Source organism: Pseudonaja textilis, chromosome 2 (genome assembly GCF_049901715.1).
Source record: "Pseudonaja textilis isolate UNSWEBS1 chromosome 2, rPseTex1.2, whole genome shotgun sequence".
In the NCBI taxonomy this organism is placed as follows: Eukaryota; Metazoa; Chordata; class Lepidosauria; order Squamata; family Elapidae; genus Pseudonaja; species Pseudonaja textilis.
Window position 1 is genome coordinate 99,303,913 of NC_141991.1, and position 20,882 is coordinate 99,324,794.

The 20,882-nt window shown below is 37.6% G+C and overlaps 1 protein-coding gene across 1 annotated transcript in view; it reads left to right on the forward strand.

Moving 5' to 3' along the window:
* The window catches only part of DNAH9 (dynein axonemal heavy chain 9), a 221,432-nt gene that overhangs the window by 181,867 nt on the left and 18,683 nt on the right, over window positions 1–20,882 (forward strand). The window contains exons 61-63 of the mRNA XM_026696149.2: window positions 779–927; window positions 3,519–3,646; window positions 19,501–19,728. Of these exons, the coding sequence (XP_026551934.2) occupies window positions 779–927; window positions 3,519–3,646; window positions 19,501–19,728 (505 nt within the window). The remainder of the gene's footprint in view (window positions 1–778; window positions 928–3,518; window positions 3,647–19,500; window positions 19,729–20,882) is intronic.

Here is a 20,882-nt window from a genome sequence, read left to right on the forward strand (position 1 = left end):
TAGGTGCGAACCTGTAGAATCCCACCCCTGACTTATATACTGCTTCACAGTACTTTAGGAGCCCTCTAAGCAGTTTATAGAATCAGCATATTGCCCTCAACAATCTGAGTCCTCATTTTTCCGACTTCGGAAGGATGGAAGGCTGAGTCAACCCTGAGCCTGATGACATTCGAACTGCCAAATTGCAGTCAGCCAGCAGTCAGAAATAGCCTTCAATATTGCATTCTAACCACTGCGCCACTGAGGCTCTTAAAGTTTAAGTATCTTGCATTCAATGCATCTAAAGTTTTAATAGTTTTAATAATTTGGGTAGTTTGTAGCAATAAACAATAACAATATTGGTGCCACAGTATTGGCGACATTAAGACATCTTATTAAAACCATAAATATTTCTTGTTTAAAATACATTTTCATTATTTTCATAAGATGGATGAAGTGGAGCTTTTTGCAATCTTGAGCTTTCTGGAAATCTAACCTTTCTCAAGGGCAGAGCATATGATTGGTCAATGCAATGCTTAAGAAAAAAATCATTCACTTTTCTCTCTGGGACCTCAAGTCAATATTCTCTTTCAGTATTGCCAGCTGGCATATTAGGTGAATAAGCTGGCACTTCTTCCACATCTTACTTTTTTTTTCTGTTACTGGATTTGGGAGGTAGAGATATTCAGTCTTCAGTCTAGGGTAAGTAATTCTCATATCTTATAGTTAATTTGTTTCCTTAATTTAATAAACACATTGTAATTGCCACATATAATTCTTTAGCAATCTATTCCAACAGGGATTTTGTGGAAGAAAAGCTTGGGAGCAAATATGTGGCAGGACGATCTCTGGATTTTGCAACCTCCTATGAAGAGTCAGGACCTGCGACCCCCATGTTCTTTATCCTCTCACCTGGAGTGGATCCTTTGAAAGATGTAGAGAAACATGGTAAATACAGTGCATCGGAAGCCAAATGACACTACTGCATATGAACTTGCTTTATCAAAAGCAAACAAATAAAATCCCCTTTCTTTGTTGGTTCCAGGGAGAGGCATCTTTTCAGTTTAGCACACTGCCACAAACGCCATAATCTTATACTTTATTTATACCTCCATTTTTTCTCCCTTCTGCTTAAATACCTGGCACATCAGTCCTATTTTCACATCTCTCCACTGACTGTTGAATTGTGATTAGCAGCCCAAAACAGAGCCTGCTGCAACCTCTGTTTTGACTGGGTGTGAGAAGACCACTGATAACAGAGATCTACATAAAGTAATTGTATTAGGAACTCCTGAGTGAATAATCCCAAAGGGAAAACTTTTCCTGATTCTAAGAGTCCGAGATACAGATGGACCAGATTTCTTAGGATGGGGTTTGCTATGTGGTTATGATGAAAGAGCTGTGATGTGAATGTCTTATATCCCCTTTTGGGGAAATTTGCCATAAAAACATAATAGAAATCTTTTTTTAAAAAAAATGATCAAGACTCAAGATGTTTTGAATGCTACCTGAACAAAATCAAACACCCTCATAAAGATATGAAAAAGGATGAATCGAAGAGCTGCAAAATGTAGGCTGAGATAGGCTATATCCACCTGGATTTCAGTTTGATCTAGTATGTGCAATCATATGTTTATCTCACTCCTATGAAAGATACGACATCGAGAAACTTACTGGATTTTGACTCAATGCAAAGGCAGCATGCTTGTATGCAAGCCATGTTATCAAAAAGATTAGGAAGCCTTTGAGGTTAGCATCCATTGTGCAGACTTGGAAAATGGATTTTTATTTGTAGACCCTGTGGGTCATGATAATCCATTAATATGCAACACACAACAAGAGTTACAGCCTTCCCTTTGTTGTTTGTTGAACTCACAACTTGTACCTCTGAAAATAATCACAGTTTTTACACTGAGCACTGGTGTTGGCATGCTGTCTTGGATGGGAATATATGCCAATTGGAGTATGCAGGATACAGTTGGATTTGCATCATAAATCTTTGCCGTTGTATATTTTAGATGTGTGAAAGAATCCCATGGCTTATTCCCACATTTTTCTCTCTGGACCAATATAGATCCAGATGTCAACATCTGGTTTTGATGTATGAATTGTTAGTTCAACTGCAGTATAGACATTGAGCTTTTTGTTATTTTAATTGGAACGATCTAATGCACATCTGATTGCACTGCAACTCCTAAGAGCATGCGTCTAAATAGAGAAAAGCTCATTAGAAGTGTCTGCAGCAGTTAATTACAGAAAGCTGTGTTTGTTCCTCACCTGTACAGAATATTGTTTTTCTTACCTTTGTAGCAATTCTGAATTGTCAGTAGCAAAAATCCCAAAGACATCTTGGATTGTTCTAAAATCCCTTGCGTATATAGTGCATTACACTTGGACTCACTTGTTCTCCATTTGACCCATGGCAAGTTGGACTGCCAGTGAAGCATCGGACAGAAGGCAGATCCACACTTTCTGCTTGGCTTCCAATCCCAGCCCACTGCAAATACATCAGCACCAGTGTCTTCCAGTTTTGATCCAAAACTTCTCTTTTCTGACCCAAGCTCTCTTAAGCCCTTTAAGTGGATAGCTTCTGTGGCATTTTAGTAGCAACCAGAGATCCAATTGGCTGTGGTGCTTAGTTTATCCCTTCCCTCCAGTGGCAAGTCACTGTGGATCAACAATTAATAACTATTTTTAAAAATATGTAACTGTACATATATCTCTAAAAGAAAGCACACGATCTCTGTGCTTTTTTTCACCCCTTGCCTTCCCACCTCACCCTGCCCATCATTTTCCTACAGTACCTCCTTACTGGAAAGTTGCCATTATCTTACAAAGGGATACAGGTGCAAAATAACTTCCAATTTCTTATTCCTTTCATTACTGTAGCACCAGAGCAACAATTGCACAGTAAGTGGAGGGAAAAAGTTTTTTTTTTTAAAAAAAAAAGGTCTGTGTAGAATAAAAGGAGTTACTGTGGGAACTGGGGTACGAAAACTTTCATGCACAAATATTGAAGGAAAGGTGAAGAGATTTGTGAGGATGGAACAGTCCTTAAAGACTGTTAGGAAAGACTACCTGGGAGTTATTTAAAGTGGCTTGCCTTCTTTGCATGGATGGGAGGACCAAGAAGCAAGGGAATAGCTATTCAGGCCCCATAGCCAACTCACAGCACGGTGCCTTAAGAATCATCCAGGATCACCATGGGAGATTAATCATTTTAGGAGGCAGGGCAATATTGTTCCCAAACACAATCTCAATCTATGAAGATAGAAAGTACTATTTGTAGTAGTGCACGTGGGGAATTAAACAGCAGATTTTGCCATGAGGCTTAGTCATTAGACTTTACATAGGAAGAGAAATGGGGGAGGATTAACACCCCCACACACCCATATTTGTTGTGCACTGTGATCCTAGGTAGGATCAGCCTGCACTCAAGGTAGTAGATTTGGTACAAAGCTAAATCTGTGGCTGCCAATCCACTGCGAGTTGCTGGCCCTGTTTTTCTCTGGATTGAAATATTTACTTTCTCCTTTCAGGAAAGAAACTTGGCTACACATTTAACAACCGGAATTTCCATAATGTCTCACTGGGGCAAGGTCAAGAGATAGTAGCAGAACAAGCCCTCGACCTGGCAGCAGCAGAAGGACACTGGGTTATCTTGCAGGTCTGTGTACTCTTTTGGTTTGGGAAAAAAGGTCTCTTGCCTGCCTTCAAGCCATCTGTTATCCAGAGAGGTGAAAGCAGGAGCAATTGGGAATAGAACAAATCACTCTTTGACAAATCTCCCAGTCTTCCACTACCTAGAACTCTGTAGAAATACCAGCCAGTGTGACCATTATGTGGGTGACTAAGAATCATGGAGTTTGCAGACTAAAAAAGCCATCTGGATGGTGCTCTTGTGGGAAAAGCTGCTGTTTATTTAGTTTTACCTCAGTACATTTAATCTGCAAATTGGTGTAATGGCTAACTTCTTCAGAAAGGGCTACATAGCCCATGGAAACAAAGCCACTGGTTGAACTCTTCTTTTGCTGCTGTGGCCTTGGGGAGGATTTGAAGGTTTATATTCTTCATTCCAAAATGACAAGCAGGATTCCTACCCACCTACTTACATTGCTGAATGTAGAATTCACGTTCTAATGCCTGATAAGACTATGTATACTCTTTTATTATGTATAAGTGTGTGTGTGTGTGTGTGTGTAGGAAAAGATATATCAAGCTGAGTTTCAATTCTTTGTCAAGAATTGTTGAATTTAGCTGTGCATATTCTGCATATTTTTCATTTTTCTGGCATCTGCCTAGGAGAGAGAGCAGTGTGAAATGTACCCTGAAGCTGTGCCCTCTGATCCATGAAAATTCTTCTCCTGTCACCATTTATTGTTTTGGCATATCATAAGGCATGATTGATTGATCTATCTATCTATCTATCTATCTATCTATCTATCTATCTATCTATCTATCTATCTATCTATCTATTTGTCAATTGCTTACAAGATAATAGGTATAAGTAAAAACCTAGTTATGAATACATGGATACATATAAGAAAAATAAAAGAAACAATAAGACAGGGACGGTAGGCACGATTGGTGCGCTTATGCATGCCCCCTACAAACCTCTTAGAAAGGGGTGAGGTCAATGGTAGACAGTCTAAGGTTAAAGTTTGGGGGTTTGGAATTTCACTGCAATTTAGTTTCATAATTTTAAGGTACAGAAATTAACTTCAAAGAAAATGTGTAAAAAATGTTCAGCAAGTTGAATTCTTTGCCTAGGCTGAGCTACATTTAGAGACTGAACTATTGAGACTCTAGTTTTCAGCCAAGGGAGAAACGTAGGGGTTGTGATGGTAACATTTCACCTTCAAGAATGAAGATGGCAACTATCACTGAGCCACATGATTGCTTATATATTGGCTCTTTCTATTTAATCATGCAAATGTGGCTCATTTAAATGGGAAAGTTTGGATTGATGTGTGGGTGAGAATTTAGATGGTTTCATTAAATATTAAAGCCATGTCAATGATGTATATGTTTTCATTAATTAGGCACACAAGTTTAAAGAAGTCAATCAATCCTGATGTACCTATTTTTTTTTGCTGTTTTTGAAGAATTTAGTGAATTTTTATTTTATTTTATTTTTATTTATTTGTCAAAAGCTTACAATATAACAGAAACAAGAATAAACATAAGTTTAAATACAAGAAATAGGAACTAATAATTGGGGAGAATAGGACAGGGACGGTAAGCATAATTGTGCACTTATGCACACCCCTTATAGACCTCTTAGGAATGGAGTGAGTTCAACAGAGGTTAGTTTGAGGGTAAAGGAGTGGGGGTTTGAGCAGGTGACAACAGAATCAGGTAGTGAGTTCCAGACATTGACCACTCTGTTGCTGAAAGCATACTTCCTTCAATCTTTATTTATCAATGATACACTTTTATTTTTTTATTTTTTTATTTTTTTTATTTGTCAATTGCTTACAAGATAATAGGTATAAGTAAAAACATAGTTATGAATACATGGATAAATATAAGAAAAATAAAAAAAAATATAAAAGAAACAATAGGACAGGGATGGTAGGCACGTTGGTGCGCTTATGCATGCCCCCTACAGACCTCTTAGGAAAGGGGTGAGGTCAATAGTAGACAGTCTAAGGTTAAAGTTTGGGGGTTTGGGGAAAAAAACCACAGAATCAGGTAGAGTATTCCAGACATTGACCACTCTGTTGCTGAAGTCGTATTTCCTGAAATCAAGTTTGGTGCGATTAACCTTGAATTTGTATCTCTTATTTGCTCTTGTGTTGTTATGGTTGAAGCTGAAGTATTCATTGACAGATAGGACATTGCAATGTATGATTTTATATACTATACTTAGATCGGACCGAAGGAGGCGTAGTTCTAGGTTTTCTAGGTCTAGAATTTCAAGTCTGGTGGCATAAGGTATTCTGCAATGAGTAGTGGAGTGGAAAACTCTTCTTGTGAAATATTTCTGGACTTTCTCAACTGTGTTAATATCAGATATGTAATGTGGGTTCCAGACTGATGAGCTGTATTCGAGTATTGGTCTAGCAAATGTTTTGTATGCTCTAGTTATTAGTGTAATATTACCAGAGAAAAAGCTACGTAAGATTAGGTTAACAACTCTTAATGCCTTTTTGGCTATGTAGTTACAGTGGGCTCTAGCACTTAGGTCATTAGAGATGAGTACTCCAAGATCCTTGACAGAGTTTGGATCATCAACAAGGTCTTGGCTATTCAGCCTGTATTTTATTTTCTGATTTTTTTTTGCCAATATGTAAGTCAGAGCATTTATTTGTTGAGATTTGAAGTTGCCATTTGTTTGACCATTCTGATACATAGTCAAGGTCTTTTTGAAGGGTAGCAGTATTGTCTGTGGTGTTGAATAGCTTTACATCATCAGTGAAGAGAACGCAGTTGCTCTTGATATGATCACAGAGGTCATTTATGTAGGGTATAAAAAGAGTTGGTCCTAGAACACTGTTGACAGGTACAGAATTTGATAGGACGCTCCCAATTTTGACCATTTGTTGTCTGTTTGACAGGAATGCTTCTATCCAGTAATGCAGGTGTCCAGAGATACCGTAAGATTTTAGTTTTAGGAGTAGTTTGTTGTGTACCACTGAATCAAAGGCTTTACAGAAGTCTATGTAGACATCTATTGCTTTGCCCTGATTGAGTTGTGTAGTCCATATATTTTTGCAGTGTAAGAGTTGCAGATTACATGATAGTTTTTTTCCTAAAACCAAATTGTTTATTAGAGAGTAGGTTATTTGTTTCTAAGTGGAGGATGATGGGTTGGTTAATAATTGATTCCATGACTTTACAGGTGACACAGCATAAAGAGATTGATCTGTAATTTTCAACTAAGCTGGGGTCTTCCTTTTTGAAGATGGGGATGACCGTGACTTGTGACCATAGTTTTGGCAAGGAGCTGGTCCTGAAAGATTTTTTAAAGATTATGCTTAGAGGTTCGGCTATGGCAGTGGGTAGCTTTTAAAAAGTAGGCACATATTCCATCCGGTCCAATAGATAGAGACGATTTTAGATTGTGTAGTGCTTTTTCAACATTGTCTTCTGTAAAATCAATATGTATTAGATCATTGCAGTTGTCTGTGGTTTGACTAGGAAATACTGGGTATGATCCATTGCTGTTTACTAATACTGAGCCAAAGAATGTGTTAAAGAGGTTGGCTTTAATAGTGTCGTCATTGCAGTCTTTACCATTAGGTCTTTTCAGGGGTGGGATGGACCTTGAGTCTTTTAGTTTGTTGTTTACAAAATTGTAGAAAGTGTGGGTAGAATTGGTGCGTAGAAAGTTTTCTTCTTCTTTAATGTGATAATTGGTGCATTCTGTTTTTATCTGGTGGCATAAATTTTTGTATCGGCTTTTGAAGTTGGCAACATGACCAGATTTGGTTTTCTGCCAAAGTCATTTCTTTTTGGATTGAAGCTTCCTTATTGTTTTGGGTAATTTGTTTTTTCTGGTTTTGGGAGTTGTTAATGGTACATATAGTTTGATGACTCTTTTGACTTCAAGTAAAAATATGTTGCAATGATCTTCTACAGTATTGCATCCAGAGAATAGAAATTGCCAATCAAGGGATGAGAGATTGTTGTTTATAAGATCATAGTTGCCTTTTTTGAAGTTATAATTGGGGATTCCGTCGTTGTGATGATTTTTGTGTGGACGTATGTTGAGACAAAAGTCAATCATGTTATGGTCACTGTTGGAAAAGGGTTCTTTAATTTGCATTCCATAAATTGAATTCAAACTATTGCAGAAGATGAGATCGAGACAGTTGTTAAGTCTAGTGTTGTTGGTTACTAGTTATTCTAGTCCCAGATTTGTTACTGCATTGTAGAAGGTTGCATGTGTGGGTTCAGTTGTACATTCGTTAAGGGTCCAGATAATATGAGGTAGATTGAAGTCACCAAGAAAGATATAAAGCATGTGGGCAGGATGCTGCCCATATTAGTAGCGTATTTAGCTTGTTTGCATGTTTGATGTCATAATCAGGGGCTCTGTAACATAGTAAGAACCGAAATGTGATATTTAAGGACAGTTCACAGACGATGGTCTCAGGAATAGCAAGGTCCTGGGTAACTTGGGTGTTTTTTAGGTGTAGGGACTTTTTATAGAAGATAGCAACACCACCTCCTCTACGGATTTCACGATCTGATCGGTAAACATGATAGTCTCTTACTGTAGTAATGGAGTCAGGGAGAGATGTGTTGAGCTATGTTACACAGACAAATATAATGTTGAATTTAGCTGTATTTAGTAAGAGGAGAAATTCAGGTATTTTATTCACAAGGTTTCTTGCATTGAGTAGCTTGCATTTAAGGCCAGTTGTAGTTGGAATTGAGGTAGTTAGAAGCGTGTGTGCCTAGTTTTGATTGATGGTGGGTTGGATGAGGTAGGGTTAGATGTGGAGTTGTGGGTTGTGTGACTTACTTTTGATACAATCTGCGTGGTAGTCAATGTAGAGATCCTTCTCTCCATTGTCTAGACATCTTTTGAGTTCATGTTGGAGTTTACTGGAGTGGATTCTTTGCAGTATGGATAAGTCTGGTCTTGAGCGAAGTTTTTTGTGATTGGGATTGGTTTTTGCAATGGCGTTTATTGTATGAATGAATATGTATTTGCTGGACTAATTTTTGCAAACAACTCTACAAAATTTTGGGGCCACAGAGCCATCATTGTATTTGTACCTATGGCCATCTCTGGTTATTTCAGTGATATCTTCAGGAGAGATGTTTGTTGTATTTGAGTTGCTTATGATATCACAAACTTTGGTGATGTCATCTGATTGTTGATGTCTTTGAGACCAAATAAGATGGCATTTGGACGTTTCTGTTCATGTTCCATGGTGTATCTGATGAGTAAAGGAGATATTATTTGTGGAATTATTTGAAGGGATGGTAATTGTTTGTGGCTGTGGTTTGGTGGTTATTTTTGGTTGTAGTTGTGATTGTAGTTGAGGTAGTGGTTGTGGTTGTTGTGGGATTTGATTTTGAGCTAATAGGTACTCACTTATCTATGCTGTATTTTTTTTCAAGAGAAATTAGGCTTGCTTGTATAGTTGTTTCAAAACGTGTTGCTAAGTGTTCTTCTATTGAGTGAATGAGTGATTCTATGCTTTCAACTTTGTCAGGTAGAGTACTCAGTTTGTTTAGCTTAGGAGAACATGATGGACATAGATAAAAATATGTATCTGAATTTTTAACCATATCAGCTAGGCTTTTGTTTGCATTTAAGCAGGCAGGGTGGGCTAGATTATCGCATAGGCGGCATTTGATGTAAATTTCACTTTCATTGATGGTTTCAAGACATTTGAAACATGTGCAGGAGTCTGGGAGGTCATTGGTGGAGATATTTTTCTTTTGTTTTGGTTTGGAGTTTCTGGCTGGCATGGTCAATGACAATAGTACAGTAATCAATTGCAATAGCTAGTTAATATGATAAGTAGACAGTTACTTAATGAATGTTGGTAATTAATAAATGTTAATTGATATGTTAGAGAACAAATCAAAAGTAAGGTTGCTTATTACAAAAAATCAATCAATCAATCAATTGGTTATTCAAATCACTCTAATCAAATTTTGCTAAGCAACTAACAGCCTAATTTATTACAGTAATTACTAAACACACTGGTCAATTAACTTCACTAAACCACTGATTTTACTAATCAGATATTCAGGATTTACACTATATGCACTAAACATTCAATCATACTAAGCAAAAAACAATAAATCAATTGATCATTTGATAAAAATTAATTATTTTAAAGAAATTGATTTTTTTTGAGATAATGAAAGTAAGTACTGTAGTATGAAGTAGTATTGAGAGTTGGTAAGTAAAGGGTTAATGCTTTGCTTTGTTTTGCTTAACTGTTGCTGATATCTGAGAATAGGTTTATAACCCTTTATAAACTGGCAGGAGGTCTCTTTTCCTGGGCTGTTTTAAAACAATCAATGAGCAAGAGTTTACACTCTCTTTCTTGTTTTGTAGATTGAGTTTTTGAGATAGTAAAGATGCAAAGATGTTGAAGTGGGGATCTCTGGCCCCTTCTTCATTCTTCAGAGTATGTTTCTCTTCCAGCCCAGAGGACTGAGGGGATATAGTAAATGAGGTGGAAAGGTCCCTTCTACTGCAGTTCATGGTGGATTTTCATTTATATTATTATTCCATAATAATTTTGCTGCAGCAATATCTGTTCTGGTGTTTCTGTTGTTTTCTTCAGCACCTCATGCAAAGGGCCTGGAGACAGATAGCAAGCTGTTTCTGTCTGATGTTTTGTGTGTGATGAAATGGATGACAGAGTAGAGTAGAGTAGAATAGAATGATGTTTGTCATTGGTCCTAAATTTTCTTTTCTTTGTTTAAATCTTGTTTCCTGTCTTAATTTGTGAACTACATCTTCATCTGAAAGCCAGAATTTTGGGGGAAAGAATCTAGGCACTACTGTAGCTTTTCTTAACTTAACCATAGTCTTTGCTTATTAATCAGAATGCCATCATCTTTCTTCCACAATTTACTTAATAAAATTCCTATGTTCTGTCCCCATTTTCATACATTAATATGGAACTGAATTGGGTTCATGTACTAAATTAAATCACAATGAACTGCTCAACCATAGCAGTGCGCTGATCAAAAGACTTGGCAGAAATTTCCCTGTTGCATGTTAAATAATTGGTTTACTTTTTAAGCATTAAGAAGTGGAAGGCTTGTTTGCAAAAAAAAAAAAAGAAAGAAACCAACGAAACACCCCCCTTGCCCGCTTAAAAAACAATTACCTTCAACCTTGAATTCTTTGCCAACCAAATTTGCATTTCAGAATTTCCAGACTATGTTTAAATAGGGCTCTTGAAAGACATTTAGGTAGAACAATCATTTTGTACGTCTTTGGCTTTCACCAACTATCAGGGTAGAAATTGTACACCAGGCTTCTGACTCTTCTGTAGGCATTGCCCTCTAAGCATAAGTTTACAGCCCTGAATAAGTTTTAAGAAACAAAATAAGGTATCTTAGTGTTCTTTTGCCTCTGTGCGTTACCATCGTAACATATATAAACCTCACCATGTGCCTTCTGGCATAAATAAACTATATATTTTGCCCACCACCAGAATAAAATGTACTTGAGCACACTGCAGAGATGCTTTTTTTCCATCTAGAAAACACCTTCTGTGATGTAATGGAAATATAAATAGGAAACAGAACTGTTTGGGAGAAATTTGGACTTCTTTTTACCTCTTAGGAGTGATAGACCATTTGTTGCATTGGAAACTCCTCCTCGTCTTTCAAATCTAGCATGAGACAAGGCTATTTGTTTATTTATGTGCACACACCCACAGTCAGTGTGTATCAAGGGATTTGGGGGGGCCCTTTTTTTTGAGAAGCAGATTTTGGAACTGATGAAATGCACAGAAAAGTAAGGGTCAATGCTTTCCTCTCAACTGATGTCTGATACAGGTGTATGACATCTTAGGAAACAGTTTCCATATTCATTTATGAAGGCTTTTATTGAGGCTTTTACTTATGCATTGTCTATTTGAGTGGGGGAGGGGGCAACTGCCAAGTGGGGATGCTTTAACTTGGATCCTTTAGTGCTGTAGTTTTCCTTTAGAATAATCAGTAAAATGAAAAATATACCTCTAAGACAGGGACATGCAATTATTTTTGGTTGGACCTGCAGTTTTAAAATTAAAATTATTTTATTAGCTGAGAACTGATGAGAGTCTCTTTGACTGATTTTCCCATATTTGAATGAAGATAGGGGGAGTTTTACTTACAGCAGCTGCTTGGAAGCTTAGCATACTTATTTTCCTTAACCCACCAGCGTATTCTGGAGGATTCTGGGAGGGGAGATCACAAAAAAGAGGTTTAGAAGTTCATGGGTTTGGGGTACTCATCCCCTAAAAGGTATATGGGCCATTCCTTTGACTGAAAGACACCCACCCTAAACCACATTGGCATAACATTTATTGCTCAGAAGGTGTTGGGCTTCCAATAGAATGGTCAAAAAAGTGACTGACCCACAATAAATTCCAATGGCTTGTTGCCTGCTGAAGAGGTAAAACATTACTTTAACCCTGGAACACCTAAGGACAACTTAAAGTTGCTTCAGGTGTGTATTAGGAAAAAGTTTGAAGTCAAAGTCACAGTAATAGAAGAGGACAAAAAAGTTGGAAGGACGTATTTAGGCACAGTTAGATCCACATAGGGAAAGTCCCCGCAAAATAGAAGAAAGCTGGTGGATTAGACTTAAATTTTATATATCCTGGCATCTTGTTTGTTGCAGTGATGTGTTAGAAGCCTTCAGGAAGGCCACAGTAATGGCAGGAGTCATTCTGATCATGATCCAATAGCTAATTGGATATTGGCAACTAATATTGTGAGGCATATTGCCTCTGATGTGGTAGGTAATCATTATTGGTAGTTATTGCTAACAAATAAAATATGAATTTCTCTAATTTTAAAGCTATGGTTTTTAAAATCAGCACTTTTATAACTTGTGTTGCCTATGTTGGCTATCCTGGATACACAATGCAGTCAGCTGACCTGGCAAAAATGTCTGCTTCAGGCTTTCTCAGCTTGATATTCCTCAGATATTTTGGAAATGGAAGTCCCTCAGAGGTGCAAGTCAAACAATCGGGAGGGTTCCAGGTTGGGGTGGAAAGATGATGGAAAGTATCCTGATATAACACATTTTCATTGAATTTCTACTGATGAGTAGGAGAAGATCAGTGATAACATAAATTATTGGTTTGTATGTTAGTATTTCTAAGAGTTACCATAGCAACATCAATGTCTTTTTGTAATAATAATTTTATTAAAGTTAAAAACAAGATAAAGAACTACTACAAATCAAGAAAAACATTAAAAATGAAAATATATAAAGAGTGTAAAGGAAAAAAAAGAAAGAAAGAAAAAATGTAGAAGAAAAAAGATATGTAAAAAAATGACTTCCATCTTTATCAGGATAACTTTAAATACTTTCAGTAACTTATTATTCTCTCTAATATTTCAGCCAATGATCTCTTCTTCTCATATCTCATCTCTATAAACAAATTAGAAAGCCTCATCGTTCAATTTTAATCAGCAAGAGTCCAGTAAGAGTTACCAGAAATAAAATGTCTATTTTAAACTTAAATAAATCAGTTTCATATTCCCTTCCACTTTACACAGTAACTTATAATTTTTCTCTAAAAATGCAACATTTTTTTCTTTTTTCCATATAATTCTGTGTATATCTTGTCATTTTTAAATCCATATCCAAAACAGGTTGGTTCTTAGCTGTATCCATTTCTATCACCTTTTTTAAACCCATTTTTATGATAGTAGACAGTCTTAAAAAAAGAAATTTCTGAATGTACTGTTGCCATATATTTATTATTGAATTCTTCCAAAGTTAATATACTTTTCTCCATTCTATAGTCACTTTTTAAAATTATAATCTTTAGTTCTTTCTGGTTGCCTCTAATGTCTAGCCCTCATATAATGTTTTTGTCTAATCCTCAATATTTTCCTTTAGGAATGTTTTTTACTCTATTAAATTTTTAATAGAATTTTAAACAACCTACATGAAGGATTCTTACAATTAGTTTCAAAATCTGATTTCAAATCCATCTGATCCCTTAGATCAGGGCTATCAAACCCGTGGCCTGTGGGCCAGATGAGTCACATGCTGGCCACGCCCACGCCTGGTTTAGCAAAGAGGAAAAAAGTCCTGATATGTCACGTGACGCTGCCATGATGATGCGAGTTTGACATCCCTGCCTTAGACTGTTCAAAACTTTCTAAAATCAACATTCTGGCCATCTTTTTTCTGCTTATTTCAGAATATTTTTAATGCTCTTATGAAGCTTCTTTCACAAAGGATTGGAGGAGGACCACCTGGTGTGATTTAACTTGTTCTTCTGAAGATTCTTAATATCAAATAAACAACAATAAAAAAACAGAAACAGTTATCAAGCCATTCCTTAAAGTGATTAAAAACATTAAGACAAACCCAGTGTCCCTTTGAAGGCTCCAAGGCACAGCTTAAACAAAGCTGACTCTCTTGGTTCCAAGAACTTTATAACTTGACAGAGATTGCTATTTTATAGTCTCATTTCAGTGGTGGTATGCTACCAGCTTGGCCCACTTTGGCCGAACTGGTATTAAAAAAAGCCAACGATCAGCTGAGAGGAGGAAAAAGATCCTCCGACAATCAGCTGGGAGGAAAAAAGAAGAGAAAAGTGCAGGATCAGCTCTCCCACCCCGCTCTGTGGTTTTCTCTTCTTTCTCCTCTCAGCTGATTGGCGCTGCAGGTCTCAGCTAGTATAGGGAAAGTTGCGTGCCGGTGGAAGGCAAAGCACACCCACCAAGCCACGCCCACTGAACAGGTGGTAAAACAATTTGAACCCCACCACTGGTCTCATTGTAGGGGGCATCTGTATGGAGCACTATGGATGATCTCAGCTCCTCCCCTTTATCTAAAGAGGGGTTTCGATGCACTGACCTGTTTGCCAGCAAACTGTTCTCCAAGGTTGTTGAATCCCCCAAAACCAAATCTGTGTCCACCATTGTTTCCATGGAAATCCATTGCAACACCATATTTTTTTCAAATAATGTTTTAAAACAATTACCTACATATGTCTCTTGTATGTGCATTTCCCTTTTCTGTCTCTGAACATTTCTCTGGTAAATTACGCAAGCAGCTTCTTTCCTTTCAATGCTACTCGCTGGGTGCCTTTCTAACAGGAGCATGCATGCATATGCTCAGATTCTCCCACATAGCAAGTTAATCCTTGAAGGGAAAGGTATGTACCTTATGTGAAATTTTCAATATCAAAAGTCAGGAGTAGCTGATGATCACACCTTTGCAGAAGTAGTAGCTGGTCTTTTTTAATTTAATTTTTAATTTAACATTTTTAAAAGAATCATGGAATTAGGTAACGCATGCTAATGAAATTGAAGTTTTAAAATTTTCAAAAACCATTTAACTCATTGACTAATTCCTTACTGAGTTGTTAGTACTCCCTATGAATTGAAGGCAAAGGGAGAAGGGGATGGCAGAGGATGAGAAAAGCAGTCACGTGTCTGCAAGGGAATCCTGACCGTTGGAACTTCAGAACCAGATCATAAATACTCCTGGGGAGGTTTATCATAACTTTGAATGGGTATTAAGCAACCAGTCATAAGTCAAGGATTGTCTGTAAAATGTGTTCAGTAGATACAGGTAGTCCTTGACATACAACCAGTATCTTACTGACCATTTGAACTTACAATGGATCCCCCAGAAGCTACTTAAGACCTGGAATCAAAGTTCCAACAGCTGCCTCCATTTTGTGCTCACATAATTGCATTGTGAACACTTGGAAACTGACCTGCATTTAAATCTGTTTGCAATGTCCATGGTCAGGTGGCTGCAATTTATACCGTTTTGCCAGAACCTTCTGCTTAATTCTGGTTTATTGCAAAAAAAAAAAAATGCCCATAGCAAAAAATGAGCTTGTTTAACAACTATGTGTTTGCTCAATGACCACTGCAAAAAATATTGTAAAATCAGGTGCGGCCACGTGATGATTCATGACACTGAGTGGGCTCAATCACCGTTGTAAGTCGAGGGCTACCTTTCCTTTGACTTCTGAGTCATTCATCCTATGATTCTCTTTTTTACTGTGTTTTCTGCAAATAATCCAGAAAGAAGAGAGTTCATTATAAACAAGAGAAACTCCACCAAGTTCAGCAGCAAGAACAGGTGGGGGGGGGGGGTTGCACCATTTTGAAGTGCAACAGTAAAGTGGCTTTAGCAGATTGGTGAGAAAAAACTCAGTGGTGTGTGGGTGTGTTGCTTTTTGAACAGCGATAAGCTCCAAGAACTGTCTTGGGATACACAAAACTTGGCACCTGGACAATTTTAATCAGTCACATGTCATCCAGGCAGCTGAACCAAATAATCTTCCAGAAATGTAATGCAACAGAAGAAAAACAGCCACCATGCCTAGTTCATTATGATGAAAGCTGCGTTCCCGAGATTGCCTGGGAGACACAGTAAAAGGCCTACATTCTTAAATTATGCTGTCTTAATCATGCTGTATACAAGTGCCTGTTGTGTTCTGTCAGTTTCCCCCCCTCAAAAATCTAAGGATTGTTTGCACTTTTCAGCTTGTGTCCACACTCTCGTTTCTTGTCTTATTCTTGCAATTTGGAGCTCCAGGAGCTGCTCTGAACTATTCACTGAAATGAGAAAGATTTTGCTGACTGTCAGAATGCACAGTTGCAGCTCATAAAGACATTCTTCCAGTTCCACTTTATCATTAATTGATCCAGTGCATGCAGTCTTGGGCGCTGGCTTTCAATTCAAACATATGAAATGTCTATATATCCAGACAGTGCATTCGCGGTGCAGCCCTTGGTATTGCTATGGATCTTTTTCTAAATCAGTTTACCATGCTGATCACCCTAATGCTGTATTTGATTCAATTGTGTTATTATATCCTTTGAGGCATTTAGAGTTCTGGATTAAGTTCATGTTTCTGATTTTACTACATTCTTTTTTTACTACATTCTTTAACTTCTGGTTTGTTTTTTATAAAATGTCCCAGAACTTTAGTTAGTTATTAAACCAGTAATAACTTAGTTTATTTACAGTAACTGACAATGCAGTATCTATAAACCTTAAAACTGCTTTTCCCAGTAGAAAACTTATTTCCCACAAAATTCTAGCTTGCGTTCTTCTTCTGGACTTTCTTTCAGAATGAGGTATTGGTTCCTTCTTATGGTTATTGGTTGAAGAATATAATTTCACTCTTTTTTTTGTCATTTGATTCACAAGCAGATGCAGTTTATGCACATACATATTAAATGACAAGTTCATTTCAGGGGAAGAATTTACCCAATTTACTCATAGTTTCTTCTTTGATTACTTCTACCAGGAGAACTGGGGACTGGTTTGCTGGACCACCTGACCTTCAGTTGGTGTTGGTTAATGCCAGATCTGTCTGTAAGAAGGCCACATCCATCCACAATTTGGTGGTGATGAATGGGCAGATTTGACATGTACCCTTGTGCAGAGGATGGAAGGAATGGCCTTGAGGGACATGTAGACCTGGGTTTTGCCTCTGAGTAGTTGTTTGGCGATCCAGATGTGGAAAGTATTACCACCTGTCCTTTGTTGTGGCAGAACATTCTCTGATCCAGATACAACTGTTGCCCATTTCCTCCACAGGGCCAAGTCCCTTCAGAAAATCTGTCTCAGATGCCTCATGGATTCCCTTGGTTTCCAGCATGCACCTAGGGAGTTTCCTGATAAACTTGAGGACCAGATTCAGTGCTGACATGAGACAGTATCTTGGCTCCTTGACAAAGTCACTTTTGAATGGCCTCTCTTTGTTTGTCCAATTCCAGTTTGCCCCTTGGTTCTCTGATGACTTCAGGAGCAGAAGTGGCAGAAAATCACTGGAAGACACACTGAATTTGACAATATGTCCCCTAGTTCTGGCTTATTCTGTGGTGATAAGACAACAGCAATGTACACCGTGCCCCTCGCCTTGCTTTTCAAATTAGAAAGTGAGCTTGTGCCTTTCAGAATTACAGCATACAGTAACTACAGTAACTACAATTGCCAACATGGTCGCCAACATCCGATGATGGATATGGCATAAGAAAAAGAAGTAAATACTTGACTGGCTAGGGATGCTGTTTTGTTGGGATGAAGTGCCTTGTTCTACTCTCAGAACAACACTCCCCCCACATTGTGTGAATACTACCAATATTACCAGTAAAAAGACTTGGTGAAGTTTGATCAGTGGCTAAAAATGAGGACACCAGACCACCTGAAGAAAGCACAATAAAATTAATTCTGCTCACAGATAAATTACATTTCATTTCTATAAAAGGATGGACTTGTTCTTTGGTATGAGTGAAAATTCCAGTATAAGTTTTTCTCCTTGTCCTAGAATGGCTTCACTTTGACTTGCTGCACTTGATCTTATTGCGGATTGGCATGCAGTTGGCTTTTGAAATAGTGCTCATTCCCGAAAGGCCATAACATTTTTTAAAAAGGAACATTAGCTTCTGTTAGCAATAGGATTGCGCTGTGTTGTATTCTTGAGTCTTTCAGATGTATCCCCAGAAGCTAAGCTTTAATTTGTACCTGAAAGCTACCAAACAATAGCCCCTTTTTTATTCTGGAAGTGAAAGGTTTTTAAAGTCCTTCCCATTTCTAAGATAAGAAATTCCCCACACTTTTCAGCTGTTCTTCCTCACACAAAGACCCTGATTATCTAAATTGATGGCTCTCTACTAGCTTAAAGCTATCACTCTGATCTGTGGATTGTGATAAATAATATATATGCCTTGCCGAAGATGTGTTCAGTTTCATATTTCTCTAGCATCCCGCCATTGTTATGAGCGTTGCTTATTTATTGAAATCTTGGCTGTGTCGGAAATTAGATTTTTCTGTGTACTGGAAAAAAGCAAGACATGTTTAGAAACCGCCTGCTTTTGTAAATCCCTATTCCTTGGTTCTGTGCATCTGTATTTGAGATAGATGACTGCCCTGGATTTCTCGATCTTGATAGAATAATTTAAGTCTTCCTTTAACATTTTCATTACTCATAGATCAAAGTTGAAATGTTTGATAAAATATTCTTTAATTTAGATTTATTTCTTATTTATTTTTATTCAAAGAACTATATATTGTATATTTGCTTTTGCCTTCCATAATGGAGTTACTCGTACAAAGAACCAGGAAACATTTTCTTTTATAGCATTCATGCTGGTGCCATGTTTACATTTTTCTCAGGTAACATCAAAAGTTCCCATCCTTCCATCCATATCAGGCAATATGGTGTAGAATGGGTATCTCAGTTTGTGGGAAGACTCAGTCTCAGCTTGCCATATAAAACTCACTGGGTGATTTTGGGCCAGTCAGTCTTTCTCGACCTCGTCTATGCTGGAATGGTGGAAAACTGAAATGAGTAATTCTGAGCAAAAGTCCCAGCATTGCAAATATTTGAAGACCTCAGCTGGGCAGGATGTAAAATCTGATTTTCTGGTAACTAGCTTAGATTTCAAGGATGGATTATTTCATTAAGAATAATCTAACAATTTTATTTCAGCCGTTTATGAGAAATTTGTTTTGTCTGGAGGAAATAATGTTATTTCAGTAACAGTAACATTATTCTAACAAACAGAATACCATCATCACCCCTAAGAAAACAAACATTCAGAACTGTTTCCTTAATTGCTGGCTATTTGTCTTGATTATTTGCATTTCAAAGTGTAGAAAATCCACATTGTTTATGTGCAGCTAATGCCCAGGGAAGTGATTTATAGTGCTCAGAGCTATTAGGCAAGGTGTTTTTTTCTTCTTGTTTGTGTCTGTGTGCGTCTCTGTGTGTGTGTGTGTGTGTGTGTGTGTGTGTGTATTACAGTACTTCTTATCTTCCGCAAGATATAGATGCAGCAGCTGCTTTAAGAGAAGGATCTAATAACCTTGCCTTTCTCTCCTAGAACATTCACCTAGTGGCCAAGTGGTTGAGTTCTCTGGAGAAGAAACTAGAGCAGCACAGCGAAGGTAGCCACCCTGATTTCCGGACCTTTATCAGTGCAGAGCCTGCAGCTTCTCCTGAAAGCCATCTGATACCACAGGGTATCCTTGAGAATTCCATCAAAATCACAAATGAACCTCCAACTGGGATGCATGCCAACCTGCACAAGGCTCTGGACAACTTCAGCCAGGTATCCCTCTGCTCCCACCTCAGGGAGATGATGCTCTGTCTCAGAGCCAGGCAAGGAAATGCTATACAACTGGATTAAGATTACTCCATTCAGGTCTATTAGCTCTTGGGGGTGAGACATCTCTTATAACTGGAACCTTCAATTCAAGAATTGAATTGTGTATGTAATCTCAAAGTCCCTGCCAACATTGTTTATCTAAACTAGCCAAACATTTCCTCTTGTATGTTGACTAGTCTTGCTTTGAAAAAGAGAATGAATTTTCTGAACTTAAGGCTTTCAGGCAGCCCAGTCGAAGATGCAGGAGGTTTGAAGCATTAGCATTTTTGCTTTTGTGGGGAAAGGCTCTGCTTTTTAGCTTTCTAACAGCTCCTGTCATTACTCAGTACTCTTCGGAGAAAGCACTGGATGTCTGAATTGGCATGGCTGGATGGGGATTAATGTTGTCATGTTCTTTTCCCCATCTTCTATCATTCATAATTCATCATAAACTAGGAGGAGGAAGGAGTATTAGGTAGGTTTACCACCTTGAGATTTATAAAAAATAAGAGTGAAATATTATACAAAGAAAAACATTCTATATTCCAGAAAGAGGGGTGAAATGGAATATTTCTTTTCTTGCTTCTACAAATCAGGTAGTATGTCAAAATGGCTGACTTTTTAAATAAAACATTTCATAGCCTACAAAACTGCTATGACAGTACCTCTGTACCTTTATTAACTGCTTTGAGCTTCTAGTTCAATCAGTACAAGATGAATTCACATAGAGATATTGAAACATGATTAGAGCAGGCCAGAGCTGGTTATGTGATGGGTGGCTATATTAAGTGTTTTAAATAAATAAATAATTAAACAAACGGGGTTACAAAGAGTTTATTACCACATTCCTTTTGAACAAAAAGGGTAGGTTTTTCATTGCATAAGCATTCTGTTGTTCTTTCAAGTTTGCAACTAGAGAAATGTGTGAGGATAAATAAACACAGGGTGCATTTGTCCTAATATTGTGACTCAGGCCTTCGTCTCACTCTTCATTCAGGAGGTTAAACACAAATGTGGGAAAGAATGATTCCTAAGGCTTGTAGACACTATTTCTAATTTACATGGGAAACAATGTTGTGTGTTGGCTAACCATACAACAGCTCTGTCACAAATAATCA